The 12,111-nt window shown below is 47.4% G+C and overlaps 3 protein-coding genes across 3 annotated transcripts in view; 1 reads left to right on the top strand and 2 right to left on the bottom strand.

The window, feature by feature from the left end:
- Positions 1 to 2,465: 2,465 nt before the first annotated feature.
- BDV14DRAFT_200747 (caspase family protein) lies at positions 2,466 to 4,397 on the top strand (the record flags this gene model as incomplete). Its single annotated transcript, XM_073773577.1, has 1 exon — positions 2,466 to 4,397. One exon carries the CDS (start codon positions 2,466 to 2,468, stop codon positions 4,395 to 4,397), a length of 1,932 nt encoding a protein of 643 aa, XP_073627429.1.
- A 32-nt stretch (positions 4,398 to 4,429) lies between these two features.
- BDV14DRAFT_200746 (uncharacterized protein) lies at positions 4,430 to 7,942 on the bottom strand (the record flags this gene model as incomplete). Its single annotated transcript, XM_073773576.1, has 1 exon — positions 4,430 to 7,942. One exon carries the CDS (start codon positions 7,940 to 7,942, stop codon positions 4,430 to 4,432), a length of 3,513 nt encoding a protein of 1,170 aa, XP_073627428.1.
- A 1,931-nt stretch (positions 7,943 to 9,873) lies between these two features.
- The window catches only part of BDV14DRAFT_190151 (CHAT domain-containing protein), a gene marked incomplete at both ends in the record, with an annotated part of 3,381 nt that continues 1,143 nt past the window's right edge, over positions 9,874 to 12,111 (bottom strand). Inside the window, one exon of the mRNA XM_073771299.1 lies at positions 9,874 to 11,901. Within this exon, the coding sequence (XP_073627427.1) occupies positions 9,874 to 11,901 (2,028 nt within the window). The remainder of the gene's footprint in view (positions 11,902 to 12,111) is intronic.

The following is a 12,111-nucleotide window of genomic DNA, read 5'->3' as shown; positions in this document are numbered from 1 at the left end:
GCCTCCCCAAACCCTACATGATCAATTAAAGGTGTCACGGTGCCAGCTTAGAGCCTCATTTCGGGCACCGTGCCCGGAATGAGGATCGCGAGATTCTGCCTGTTCTGACCGCCTGGCTGACCGATACTTCCTCAACTCCGATGTTGATCCTGTTCCTGATCTCTGAACAACGTCTTGTTATACTAAGCGCCTGTTTGATAGCCTGATCCTGCATTCTGCCCGTGTATCTACTTCGTTATTCTGTTCTGAATATACTCCTGAGCGCGCACCTTGACATATTCTGTGATCAAGAGAAAGAAGATAAAAGTTAGGTGAGATGCAGTAGATAGTTCTGGCGATGTGACTATGTTACTGTAAACTGAAGATAAGGCACGAGAGGCAGAAAGTAAATACAGGTGGGTAGTGAGCGTCCTTATATACTATCCCTCGTCATGCCCCGTCATGCCCGCGGGGTCCCGCGGGGCTTGCTGGGCCTTCATGCCCGTCGTGCTTCTCGAGCATGCCCGGCAGGTTCCTCATCATCCTTAACATGCTCGCAGGGCATGTTGGGCATGTTCGGTACGGAACATCCCTTTTCCCTAGCGTCGTCGTGTCACGTTGGCGCAACGCCTGATTGATTGGCTGCCGTTCTAACACTCAGTTTCCTTGACATGGAATTTGCACTCCTTGGCGTGACCCTTGGGCGTGTCATAGTAGTCGGAATTATAGGGTGAGCATCGCGCGACCAAGGTTGAACAGGTGGAAACCCAATGTTAGCCAAGGCGGAACTGGATTACTCAACTAGGCCAATCGTACAGCGCCTTGATGATCCAGTTGATCTATACTATCGCTGGATGTGATCTATCATTTCAGAAGGATACATGATATCATAGTACCCCTCCTCTTCGGGATCTAATGAGGCCTCTGGTCAGATACATAAGCTCTATACAGACTGTAGTTAGAAGAGCAAGACCTTCAATATTCATTCATTTTGATACTGATTAGTCATTCGATTCGGATCCACCAATAGAAGCCACCCCTACCGCTCATACTATCGATATAATAGATACAGCTTCATTTGTAGAATTCCTGTTTTGAACAAGGTCCTGGGCTTGCTGATGGGAATTACAGGTGGAAATGCGGCCATTTATGGTCTCAGTAGCAGCCTTCGGTGTCATTTTCACAGGTCCTCACATTCTAGCTGTGACTACTATAACCCGGGATATTCACATGGTTATGAACCCGACACGCCAAGGAAAATAATCTTACGTGAGACCAGCTCATTAAGCGCTGGATGGAGGGGTAAGATTTGGAAATGATTAAAGTCTTGTGTTTAATATAATTAATATAATCACATAGGCTTAATTATTTTATGCGAGCCGCTGGAATTCAGGTGTTTAATATAAGACCTTGTTACTTGACGAACGACTCTCTTGATGCAATATCCCGGATCGGAGAGGGATTCCATTATAGTTCCATCTAATGCAAGAGCGCCAGGTATTATTCTCCTACTTGGAAACCATCTTTGCGGATAGAATGAAGAGCTCTAGCAGAGCTTTACGAAGAGACCGGACAAGGGAACAATGGTCGCTCAGAGTCGTTGTCATCCGTGGCGACTTGGCAATTGTGAGCTTGTTTTGCGGCGTCAAGTGATTCCGTTAGTCTCTTATTCTGTCATAGAATAAGTTATCTTCCAATAGTTCCCTCCCTACTCTGAATAATAGACAAGTAATATCCAAGACCAGGCTATCACGTCGAGACGTCTCTGAATCGGTGTATGTTTCCCCGAAGACGGTAGTGCCCAGCAGATATTGCCCATTGTCCCGTTAGTTTTAGTGGCTGCTGACGTGGCATTGGACTGCCAGATTTCGGACATATGCATGCCCACAAGCCTGCGACACGGCTATTCGGACCAATAATAAGTCCATACCTGGGTCGTTGAGCACCGGGCGCTTGCAAAGGGCCCGGTGATGAGCCAGATCAGTGAATTTGTGATGATGACTGCATGAGGCAATCTTGGTTTCGAGGCTTTTGAGTGGACTGAGTCTATGCCAGCTAAATTGTTGAAGCTGCTGGATGTAGAGCCTCATGTCAGACTCGGGGGAAAAGTTTGGCCTAGTAGAACATCCATACCTGACTTCAAGGTAACCAAAGTTGTCCTAAATCGAGCAGCATCTGTGCTAGTAGTTTCGTGAAGGGGAGCCCTGAGGGAGATGCTGGTTCTGTGCGCCAAGGTTGCGTGAATTGTCCCCGCAAATCTAGAAAGCAAGCACTAGGCTGTGTCATTGTAATCGTATTCAACCTTGTGATAGATTAGCCGCTTGCGTTCTGGTCTGAAGTTCGATACTTGGCTCTATAAATAAGTCCGATTTCCCGAATACTTCAAAAATATCAGCATTCATTCGTTTTCTTACTTCAAAACATCCTTGCCGGCCCCCTTCATCCGAACCTCGCTCGTATCGCTAAAGACACGGAAGTTTACCATCATGAGTTCGAATGCGGCATTTGTGACTCCTGTCAGAAGGGCGCTTCTCATCGGCAGTCCATCCTACGGTATCACAGGGCCTCCGAACGACGTCCAAGATCTTGCAAATCTGCTCAGGCGCCATGATTTCTGGGTTCGGGAATGCTGTGGCCCCCAGGCCACGAGAGATGGTATCCTCATGTTGTGGGACCAATTAATCTCAGATGTTCGACCTGATGATAGTGTCCTGATTTACTATTCTGGGCACGGCGGCTTTGTGAAGGGGTCACAAGCTCATCCCGGGAGACGATACCAATTTATTGTCCCTAGCGACTATGCAGCTCCCACTAGTCCTGCGCATTTTAAGGGAATATTCGACATTGAAATATCAAAACTTGTTCACAGGACGACAGAGAGAAGTCGTAATGTGACTGTGATTCTAGACTGTTGCTTTTCCGGGCGTATGGCGCGTGATCCAACCTACGGACCGAAAGCAGTCAAGAAGGCGTTGGAGAATATCCCATATGAGCAAGTTTCTAAGGCGTATGAACGCCTCGTTGGAGAAACTCGGGCGTACTCCCCAGATTTGACGAGCATTGAAGGGAATCAGCATGCAGTGAGAATTGTAGCAGCTGCAGATTCCGAGGCAGCGTTCGAATATGACGAGGGTAATGGACGAATGGTCGGTGCTTTTACCAAAGCTCTACTCACGACTTTGGACAACGCACTACAAGCAAACCTAACATGGAAGCATATGATCTTAAGGGCGTCAGACCTTGTTAATACCTATTTCCCCTATCAGCATCCGCATGCAGAAGGTCCCCACAATCGAGTGGTATTCTCCCAGCAAGTGAAAGACACCAATGTTTATCCTATTGACATATCCGATGGGGGGGAGCACATCCTCCAGGCTGGTCACACTGCAGGCGTCAGAGCTGGAAATACGTACAAAATCATCTACAACAAAACTGCGGAAAGCGACGAGGACCTCACAACTTCTGAAGGAAAAGTAACAGATGTGTTTCCTTTTCATGCTTTGTTAGAGACCCGCTCAACGGTTTTTGGAAAGCAAACAGCTCTTGCATACCCTGACACAGAGCTGCAGTATCGCTACCCGGTCTCTGTGGCCGACAGTTTGAGGCAGTACGTTGACAAACAGATATGGAAATCAAAATTCATACAACTATGTGAGGAGAATACAGCTTCCGTGATTTTTGCGCACCTCGATCAACAAGATGAAGTGATCCGCCTTAGTATATGCGGTGAGCCGCGTGCTACTTTCGATGCTAAGGGAGATCGATTTGAAGGGGCCGTCTCTAGGGCTCTTCGCCTCACGAATTCGATCTCTCGAGCAGCCCACTTGTTGTCTTCCACACCTACATTGGAAGTGAAACTGGATCACGAGCTGCAGGTTGGGTTCTCGACCGCAAAGACCGGAGGTCGTGACACAAAAGAACTTGCCATTGATGGTTCTGCTCACATTGATTGCCAAGATCGGATTTGTATCACGCTGAAAAACACTGGATACAACGATATATACGTCTCAGTGTTCAATGTGACCGCGGCTGGTAAAATATCGTTAATGTCAAGATCATCACCGCGTGGTATCAGACTGAATCCGGGCAGCCTGTATACTATGGGAAAGCGGGAGCATACAGAGGTTCTCAGGGGGATGGAAATGCTTTGGCCAAAAGAAATACCCATGGATGTCCAGGAATCTATCCCTGAATGGTTTGTCTGCTTTATTACGGATACTGAAATGGATCTTCGTTGCTTGGAGCAAGACCTCAGTGCTATACAATCGCCCCCTGCGCAACGAGGAGACCCTTCCCAGCTTGAGAAGGTTGCATATCAGCTTAGCTATGGACAAGGACGCTGTTGCGGTGGCGAGGACTTGGTCTCGAAGTGGGATTTGATTATTGTTCCATTTTCCCTTTCTCCTGTCAAGCTATAATATGACCCTTTCCTATCGACAGCGATCCTTGGCTACTTCTCATTTGTCGTCAATATCCAGTTTTCATTTACGCCTGATTGCCATGATTCCAGTTCTAGCGTAGCTTCAACGGTATCAGGATGATCCGGGCCCAACTGCTCACTTTGGGCTCGAACACAAGCTTGTAACAGCTCCAGGCCTTCTGTATTCTTCTCTTGTTTCCTCCATATGCGAGCCAAATTCCACATGCTGGCCAGGGTATTTGGGTGACTTAACCCCAGCAACTTTTTTCTCGCTTCTAGTACCTCTACCTCCAACTTCTCAGCTTCTGCGAAGCGTCCTTGGTAGCGATAGGTGCAGGCCAAATTACTCACGCTTGTCAGTGTGTCTGGATGGCCTTCTCCTAGAATAGAACTGAATAGTCTTACGACTTGCTCCTCAAGTTCCTCTGCTTCTTCATATTTTCCCAGGCTCCGTTTTGTGGACGCAAGATTCCCCATGCTCCTTAGGGTAACCGGGTGCTTGAGGCCGAGAGCTAACTTCAAGGTCTTCATTGTCTCCATCTCCAGTGTCTCGGCCTCTGCTAGTTTTTTCTGGTTCCGGTATGTTGACGCCAAATTTGCCATACTAATCAGCGTATTTGGGTGCTCTGGTCCTAGCACAATTCGCATTTGCTCCAAAACATGTACCTCCAACTCTTCCGCGAGTTCCCATTTTCCCTGCTCACGATATATAGACGCTAGACTGCCCATGGCAGCCAAAGTATTTGGATGACCAGAACCAACTGTCGCTTTCAAAAGTGATAGCTGTCGAGTCTTCAGCTCCTGTGCCTGACTCCATCGACCCTGTTCCATGTACGTGCATGCTAAGTTTCCGATTGTGTTGATAGTGTCTGAATTCTCAGGCCCAAGAACCTTTGTGCGTTGTTGGAGAACCCAGACATCAAGATCTTCGGCTTTGCTGTGCTCGCCTTGCATGCGATAAGTTGTGGCAAGGTTACTCATGCTGGTCAATGTTTTGGGGTGGTCATCTCCGAGGAGCGACTTGAATTTGTCCAAGACCTTGAGCTCTATCATCTGGGCTTCACTCCACTGACCCTGGTTCATAAGGGTTGAAGCTAAATTGCCCAAGCTGCTCAAAACTATGGGGTCATCTGAGCCTAGTCTCCTTTCCCTCACCCCCAAGAGACCCATTTGGAGCTCTTCAACTTTCTTCCACTGTCCCTGATTCCACAACGTAGCCACGAGACCCTCAAAGCACTCAAGAGTGTCACGGTGTTCGGGCCCCAGTTGAGCTTTCCTTTCTTGCCAAACTTCATGGAAAAGTACTTCCGCCTCACGATACCGCCCATCACTATACAAGCTCTGGCCAACCTTATAGGCTAGTTCTTCTCGATCCCGTGTTCGGGCTTGAAGGTACTCGTGTTCAAGGATGTGTTGTGCATGTGGCAGGTAGCTTCGCCATAGGACACGGTTCTCTGGCATGTTTGCCGGGAATGCGTCCTTCAGATGCTGACTGGCTGCACTTTTCCAACGTCCCAGGGAATTTTGGGTCCTTAACCAATTTCGTGTTGCCAGCTGAACGAGTTGGTGCAGACTAAAAGATTGAATACCGCTCTCTGAATGCTCAGCGATGAGGTAATATGCCTTCAATATCCCTAATGCGCTCTGCTGTTTAACCCTTGATTCTGCGGCTGGAAGCAATGACAAAGGTATCTGGCCAAGACTGAGACAGGACATAAATGATAGGTAATCGGCGGCCAACGGGCTCATAGTCCGAATTTGTTTGAACGAGACTAGCCACGTCAAGGCTATTGGATTCTTGGCTTCGGTATATCTCCACTCGTCCTCGAAGTCCGTGCTGAGCAACTCTAGCATCGAAGCCTCTGTGTCCCCGAGTAGCGAAAGATATGTTTCCAAAGAAATCAGGTTTTCAGCCATATAACTTGCTGCTTGAACGATTGCTAATGGGAGATAGCATAGATGCTGAGCCAAGGAAGTTGCGGACATATCGTTTCCGCAGAGGTCTTTGTTAGAAAGGGTGTTCTTCAGCAGGGTGATTGCAGATGGAATTTCCATCTCCTTCACCTCTATAATGTTCGGACCGGCGATCTTTGCTGCGAGCTGATAATTCCGGGTCGTGAAAAGGGTAAATCCATGGGGGGATGTTGGAAGAATATCCCTGATCATAGAGGCTGGCCATTGACTTAAATCATCCGCATTATCAATGATAAGTACCCAGGGACCAGCAGCTTCCGAGCTGAGATGGTGTTTCACCCGCACCTTCATGTTTTCCGTAGTTGTATACTCCAAGCCCAGTTGGCTACCGATATCCATCAAGGCCTGTTCAATAGATTCGGCGCTAGTCGAGGGTATCCAAAATATAGAATATCCTTTTGTCTGCTTGTGTAGACGGTATGCAAACTCCAGAGCAATCTGGGTCTTTCCGACACCTCCTAGACCAGATAAAGCAGCTTTTCTTCTTCCGCTATCTCCACCTTTGACCATTGTCTCAACGCGGGAGAGCTCAAGTTCGCGGCTCAGAAATTGTGTGTTCCGGGGAAATGGCACCATAAAGCATGGGAGAGTTGAGGGGGTTTGTAGGACGCCATTGCCCTTACCCAGAGGGATTCTGGACAGCAGAATCTTTGCATAGGCGGCAGCAGTCATTGAAGCATATCCTTGCCATTGCTTAGATTTATGGGAATCACAGTAGTCGCATATTCCGCGAATTACCAAAAATGGGAGCTGATTCATCAGTCCAGCAGCTTCCATGTCAAAACAAACGGCTCCATGTTTCTGAGCTATGCGATCTCGGGTCATGCTATCTCTGACTAATTGATTGCCAGAAGCGATGAGTCCATAGTGAACTCGCGGCTCGTCTGAATTTCGTTCTGGACGTTTGACCAGATATTTCTCATCGCATTTAGCACAGTCTGAGTTTCCAGTAGGGTGAACATGTTCGGCCTGAAACAGACAGTCCATTGAGCGGTCCGGCTTAGAGTACTGGCTCGCCATCCCCGAATGCCCGTTAATCGCTGACAACACTAGATCCAAGATACCAAAAGATTCGCCCATCATTGATTCGGCTTGAAGTTGCGATACGGTATTTAGGAGAAGTTGTGGCGGCCGGTTCAATATTGCGGTTGATTTAAACTCACCATTATCCATGACCTTTCCAAAATCATAGGCGACCACCCCATTTGTTCCCTCCGTTGTGGGTGTACTGACCACGATATCTCCAAGACGCATGTCGTTGCTTACTGCTTGGGGAATGCCGCCGCCGACGCCGACCATCAAACCAAACCTGATTGCAGTGAATGTTGATAGAATTTGAGTGGTTACAATGGCAGCAGAGATAGTGCCATATGCGCCAGATGGTAAGCAAGCGATCACTATATTTTGCCCTGATACAGCGCCCAAAGTGTAGACATTGTGATCGCTGGTGAGTTGGGGGAGCCTCGGGTGGGTTTCGTCCAGCATCGCACAAGCAGCCGCAGCCTCTACGGGCAGTGCACAAATCCACGCAATTGTGTAATCTTGTTGGTTCCTCATTTGCTTTGCCATGAGGAAATTGGGAGACCAAAAAAATGATTTAGGCTCGAACAGTGTCGCAAGCAGAATAATGGCGGAAGAGAAATGGGAAAGGTGACAAAAGCTGGGTAGCTCAAAGCCCCGCGACACGTGCTCCTGCCGTGCTCCAAATCACCGCATGCAGACTATATATAGTACTCTATACATCGTGGGGGCATTGACAATTCAATAGACAAAACCAATCGCAGCGGATGACGGAACAGATAAATCGTTCAACCCCCGATCGAAGTTTCTGCCTTTTTGTGAATATCCTGAGAGGCGATGCCTGACATTGTACGTCGTTTGGTTTGTCCACTGTGGCTCGATTATCGAATCGGAGGTTGCTGATGTGTTACCTAGAGACTGTCACACGCAACGAGCCACTCACAGCCGCTCACAGCTGTTCACATAGCGGAATCAGCAACATGTCCAAAGATACAGAAGATTTTAACTAGTTACGTGCCACAAACGCCGTAACCATCCAGGAATGCCTGCAACAGCTCGCCAGTTTTCAAAGCGTGTCTATCTTCGACAAACACATGGATGACCACACAAGCCGCATGGTAAGTGCCACAAGGTTCAGGCCTTGAGCAGGAGAACAACGGACTTGGTATCCGACTTCAAACCACCGGATTCAATGCTAAACGCGACCTAAGTAGAGGTACCGTTGAGGCGAGGTTAGAGGGATAGGGGAGTGTTGTATAGCATATGCTCGTTGCAAGACTTCCTGAGTGCACTATATATATTGGTGGCCGCTTGCTAAATACTACAAAAATGCTTATTCTCTCGCGCAGTAATTTTTAGGGCTGGTACTGTTAGCAGCCCATGCAACTTGGGTTCTTTATTAAATAAGAATACCCATATAAGCAAAGCAAAATTTTCAAATAAAGCCTAGCATTGCCGATTCAGGCAGGAGCTAGCCGAACATCAGTCTCACCTTATTCAGCTTTGAGCTTCTTAGCCCTTGTCTCCTCCTGGATCGGGCTATTAGAGTTGGATTTATCTATCGCCGGACAAGACTTGAACCTTAATATTTTTCTTGAACTGCTTAAGCCATTTAACAGATCCTACCACCATTGAGAGTTGTATCTTTAGAGCCATTTTGAGAGAAAGCTCTTCAGAGTTTGTCTGCCATGTCTCCGGCCTACTTTATAGCGGCCATCTCAATAAGGAGCAAGAGACTAGAATTCTAGGACGTCAGTCCTAGAGCTGCTCTCTCTTGTATAAAGGTGTATCTCAATCTTAACCATATTTTACTACGTTGTACATGGAATCTACCCTTACGAAATGATATTGCACATCTTCAAGATCCTGATTTCCTTAGTACGGCGGCGAACATTTAATCAACAATCTAGCTTGCATTATAATTCATCATATGTGGCATCTTGAGCTTCTTTACACGGCCGGTCGACATTGCAAAGTATACAGAATTGAGAAAGATATTGCTTATAGCGGTATATCCTCTTGAATAGCGTATTACTGTGCAGATCAGGGTGCTTATAAACATTGTGTCCTGTCTGTACTTCTTGCAGCAACCATGATTTCGACACAGGTGTTGTTATTCCTTGAAAATGCACTCGGCATAAGAGCGTACATTGACAATCGTTGATTATCTCGTTTACTAGGCCGGGAAATGCCGACTTGGAACTCCCTGTGTCAGGCCATGCTTCACCGGCCGCCTAATAATAAGTGAGTATAGCTAATCCTTGGCATAATCCCCGGAAGTCACGGCTCGGCTGTGAGGTCTACGCGTCAATCACCAGGTTTCATAATAAAAACAACCCATCTAAGTGTGAATAAGAGGATATAGACTTATATCGAATAGGTTATTTTCCTTTCATCTCGAATCTACCCGCTATATAACTAGCTCCTGGTGGTAGCCTTGAGCCTGTTCATTGACCAAATCCTATACATCTGAGAATATCTTAAACTCCAAAGTGAACATAGGGAGCCCAAAGCGCCTGTGTTCTACTCTTTTCACCACCTGCGTCAATTTCAATTGGTTCAATATCTCTCGGTAGCCTTGTGGTTCCATCAACATTCACACTGTTGGTCTCATCGCTTTCCTGATGATTTGGTGCATTCCGGGCGGGTATTAACTGACATCTAAACTCTAGTGACGCATGGAGCCAACGGTCTCGCATTTCCTTAGCAGCCTGATGAAGCCCTCGACTTACAGCTTCATCATTCATTTGACCGTCTGCCATCACTTCGTATGTAATTTTGGCCATGTCAACACAGGTCTCATCATTAACACTCCACAGAGTGCCAATAACATGTCGAAACCCTGCGAGCTGGAAGGCGCTGATCAGGTGGATACTCTCGTCAATGAACCTCTCATCTCTTATCTGGCCAGTCCCACAAGCCGAGAGATACGCGAGGAATGGCGAATGCTCGCGAATGTTGATCTCCAGGAGATCAGCTACTGTAAGCGAACCTTCTTGCCCATCCTCAAGGATTAATTGACTTTTTGATGGATCAACATGATCTGTATAGCCATGACCAGCGAAATGGAAGATTTTGCATTCCGCTAAATGTGATATAATATCGCGTTTGTGGCGCTTTGGTTGGATTGGACAAAGTCCTATTGCCCTGCACCTGTCATGGAGTATTTCCACTTCCTTGGCCGCGAATGGAAGATGGTCGCTCCCGGGTGTATGCTCCATGGCAACCAGGAGTGCATGCGCTGAAGAAGGCTGTTTTGCCGAATGTTTGCGGCCATGTATAATAGCTTTAACAGATGAACTGTAAGATGACATAACCCGATCAAGCACGGTTTTGGTATTGTCTTGATCATGATACCCAGCAGCATGAAGAGGGAATTTAGTCAAAGAACCAGTGGGAATCCACCACACGTGCGGCCAATTGGAATCAGATGGAGATTGCGTGAATCTTAGCTTTTCCAGGATGGGGTACATGATGCAATCCCACAGCCATTCTAGGACTCTAGGGCTTCCTAAATCACCGCATTTTGCCTTCTCCTCAATTTCCCTGCTACTTAAACTGGGTAAATGCAGAACATGTATCTTGTCCTGCTCAACAATGATCGCGTCACAGCGTAACTGGCTGATATTTATAGTGACAATTGGGCCTTTCTGTGCGGCATGCTGCATCTTCTTGTCATCTGGCGCTTGCAAGAAGTCATTAAATCCAGGTTTTTTCTGGATGCTAATAAGCAACTTGTCAAGTTCCTTTTCAGCATCAGCACGCTCGCGTGCTTGAGCTTGCCAGGAAGTATTGTAAAGTATATTCTTAGAACGGTTGCGTGGAATAGGTTTGTCTAGCATGGCCCGCAGCTGCACAAATCTTTCCGCCATCAGAGGGTATGTATGCCGGAGATCTGTAATATCGACTCGCAGCTCTTCAAGAGATTCTGCAAGCACGCCCCGGCCTAGTTCAAGTAAGGTCAATGCAGCCAAGGCTCCTTTTTGCGCGTTGAGCGCTGCGGCAGCGGCATTGGAAGCCAAACCCACCACCTCGCCCAGAAGATGCTGCTTATCAGAGTTTCGAAGCGATCGTAATGTAAGTCGAGGAACCAGACGCACAGTGGTTTCTGCCACTTCGTAACAATCCTGCCAATCTCGCAGACGAGAAATGTAATGGATTGCATTTTCGCCAGCTCGGATTCGAGTGGTGATAAAGGAGGTTTCTTGTTGTAAAGCAGACTTTGCATGTAAAATAGCCTCTTCAAGGTTCGCTAATGTCCCTATCCTTGAATATCGGTCCGCAAGCCCACTCCCAAGGTTGTTCAAATACATGGCGCGGTCAGGGTGATCTCCTGGTGTTGCACGGACTGCTTCTCGTCCAATTTGGATAGCCTCTTCAAGGTCAGCCAATACCCCTGTCCTTAAATACCGGTCTCCAAGCTCCTTTCCAAGATTGTTTAAATATTTAGCGTGGTTAGGGTGACCTTCTGGTGTTGCATGCACAGCTTCTCGTCCAAATTGGATAGCCTCTTCAAGGTTAGCCAATACCCCTGTCCGTGAATATCGCTGCCCAAGCCGAATTCCAAGGTTGTAAGTATACATGGCGTGGTCAGGGTGATCCTCTGGTGTTGCACGGACTGCTTCTCGTCCAATTTGAATAGCCTCGTCCAGGCTAGCCAATATTCCTGTCCGTGAATATCGGTCCCCAAGCCCACTTCCAAGGTTATTCAGATACAT

The sequence above is a fragment of the Aspergillus stella-maris genome (genome assembly GCF_047715825.1).
Source record: "Aspergillus stella-maris strain CBS 113639 unplaced genomic scaffold BDV14scaffold_32, whole genome shotgun sequence".
NCBI lineage: Eukaryota > Fungi > Ascomycota > Eurotiomycetes > Eurotiales > Aspergillaceae > Aspergillus > Aspergillus stella-maris.
Note: the sequence above shows the minus strand (reverse complement) of the source record. Positions and strands in the feature narration are given on the sequence as shown.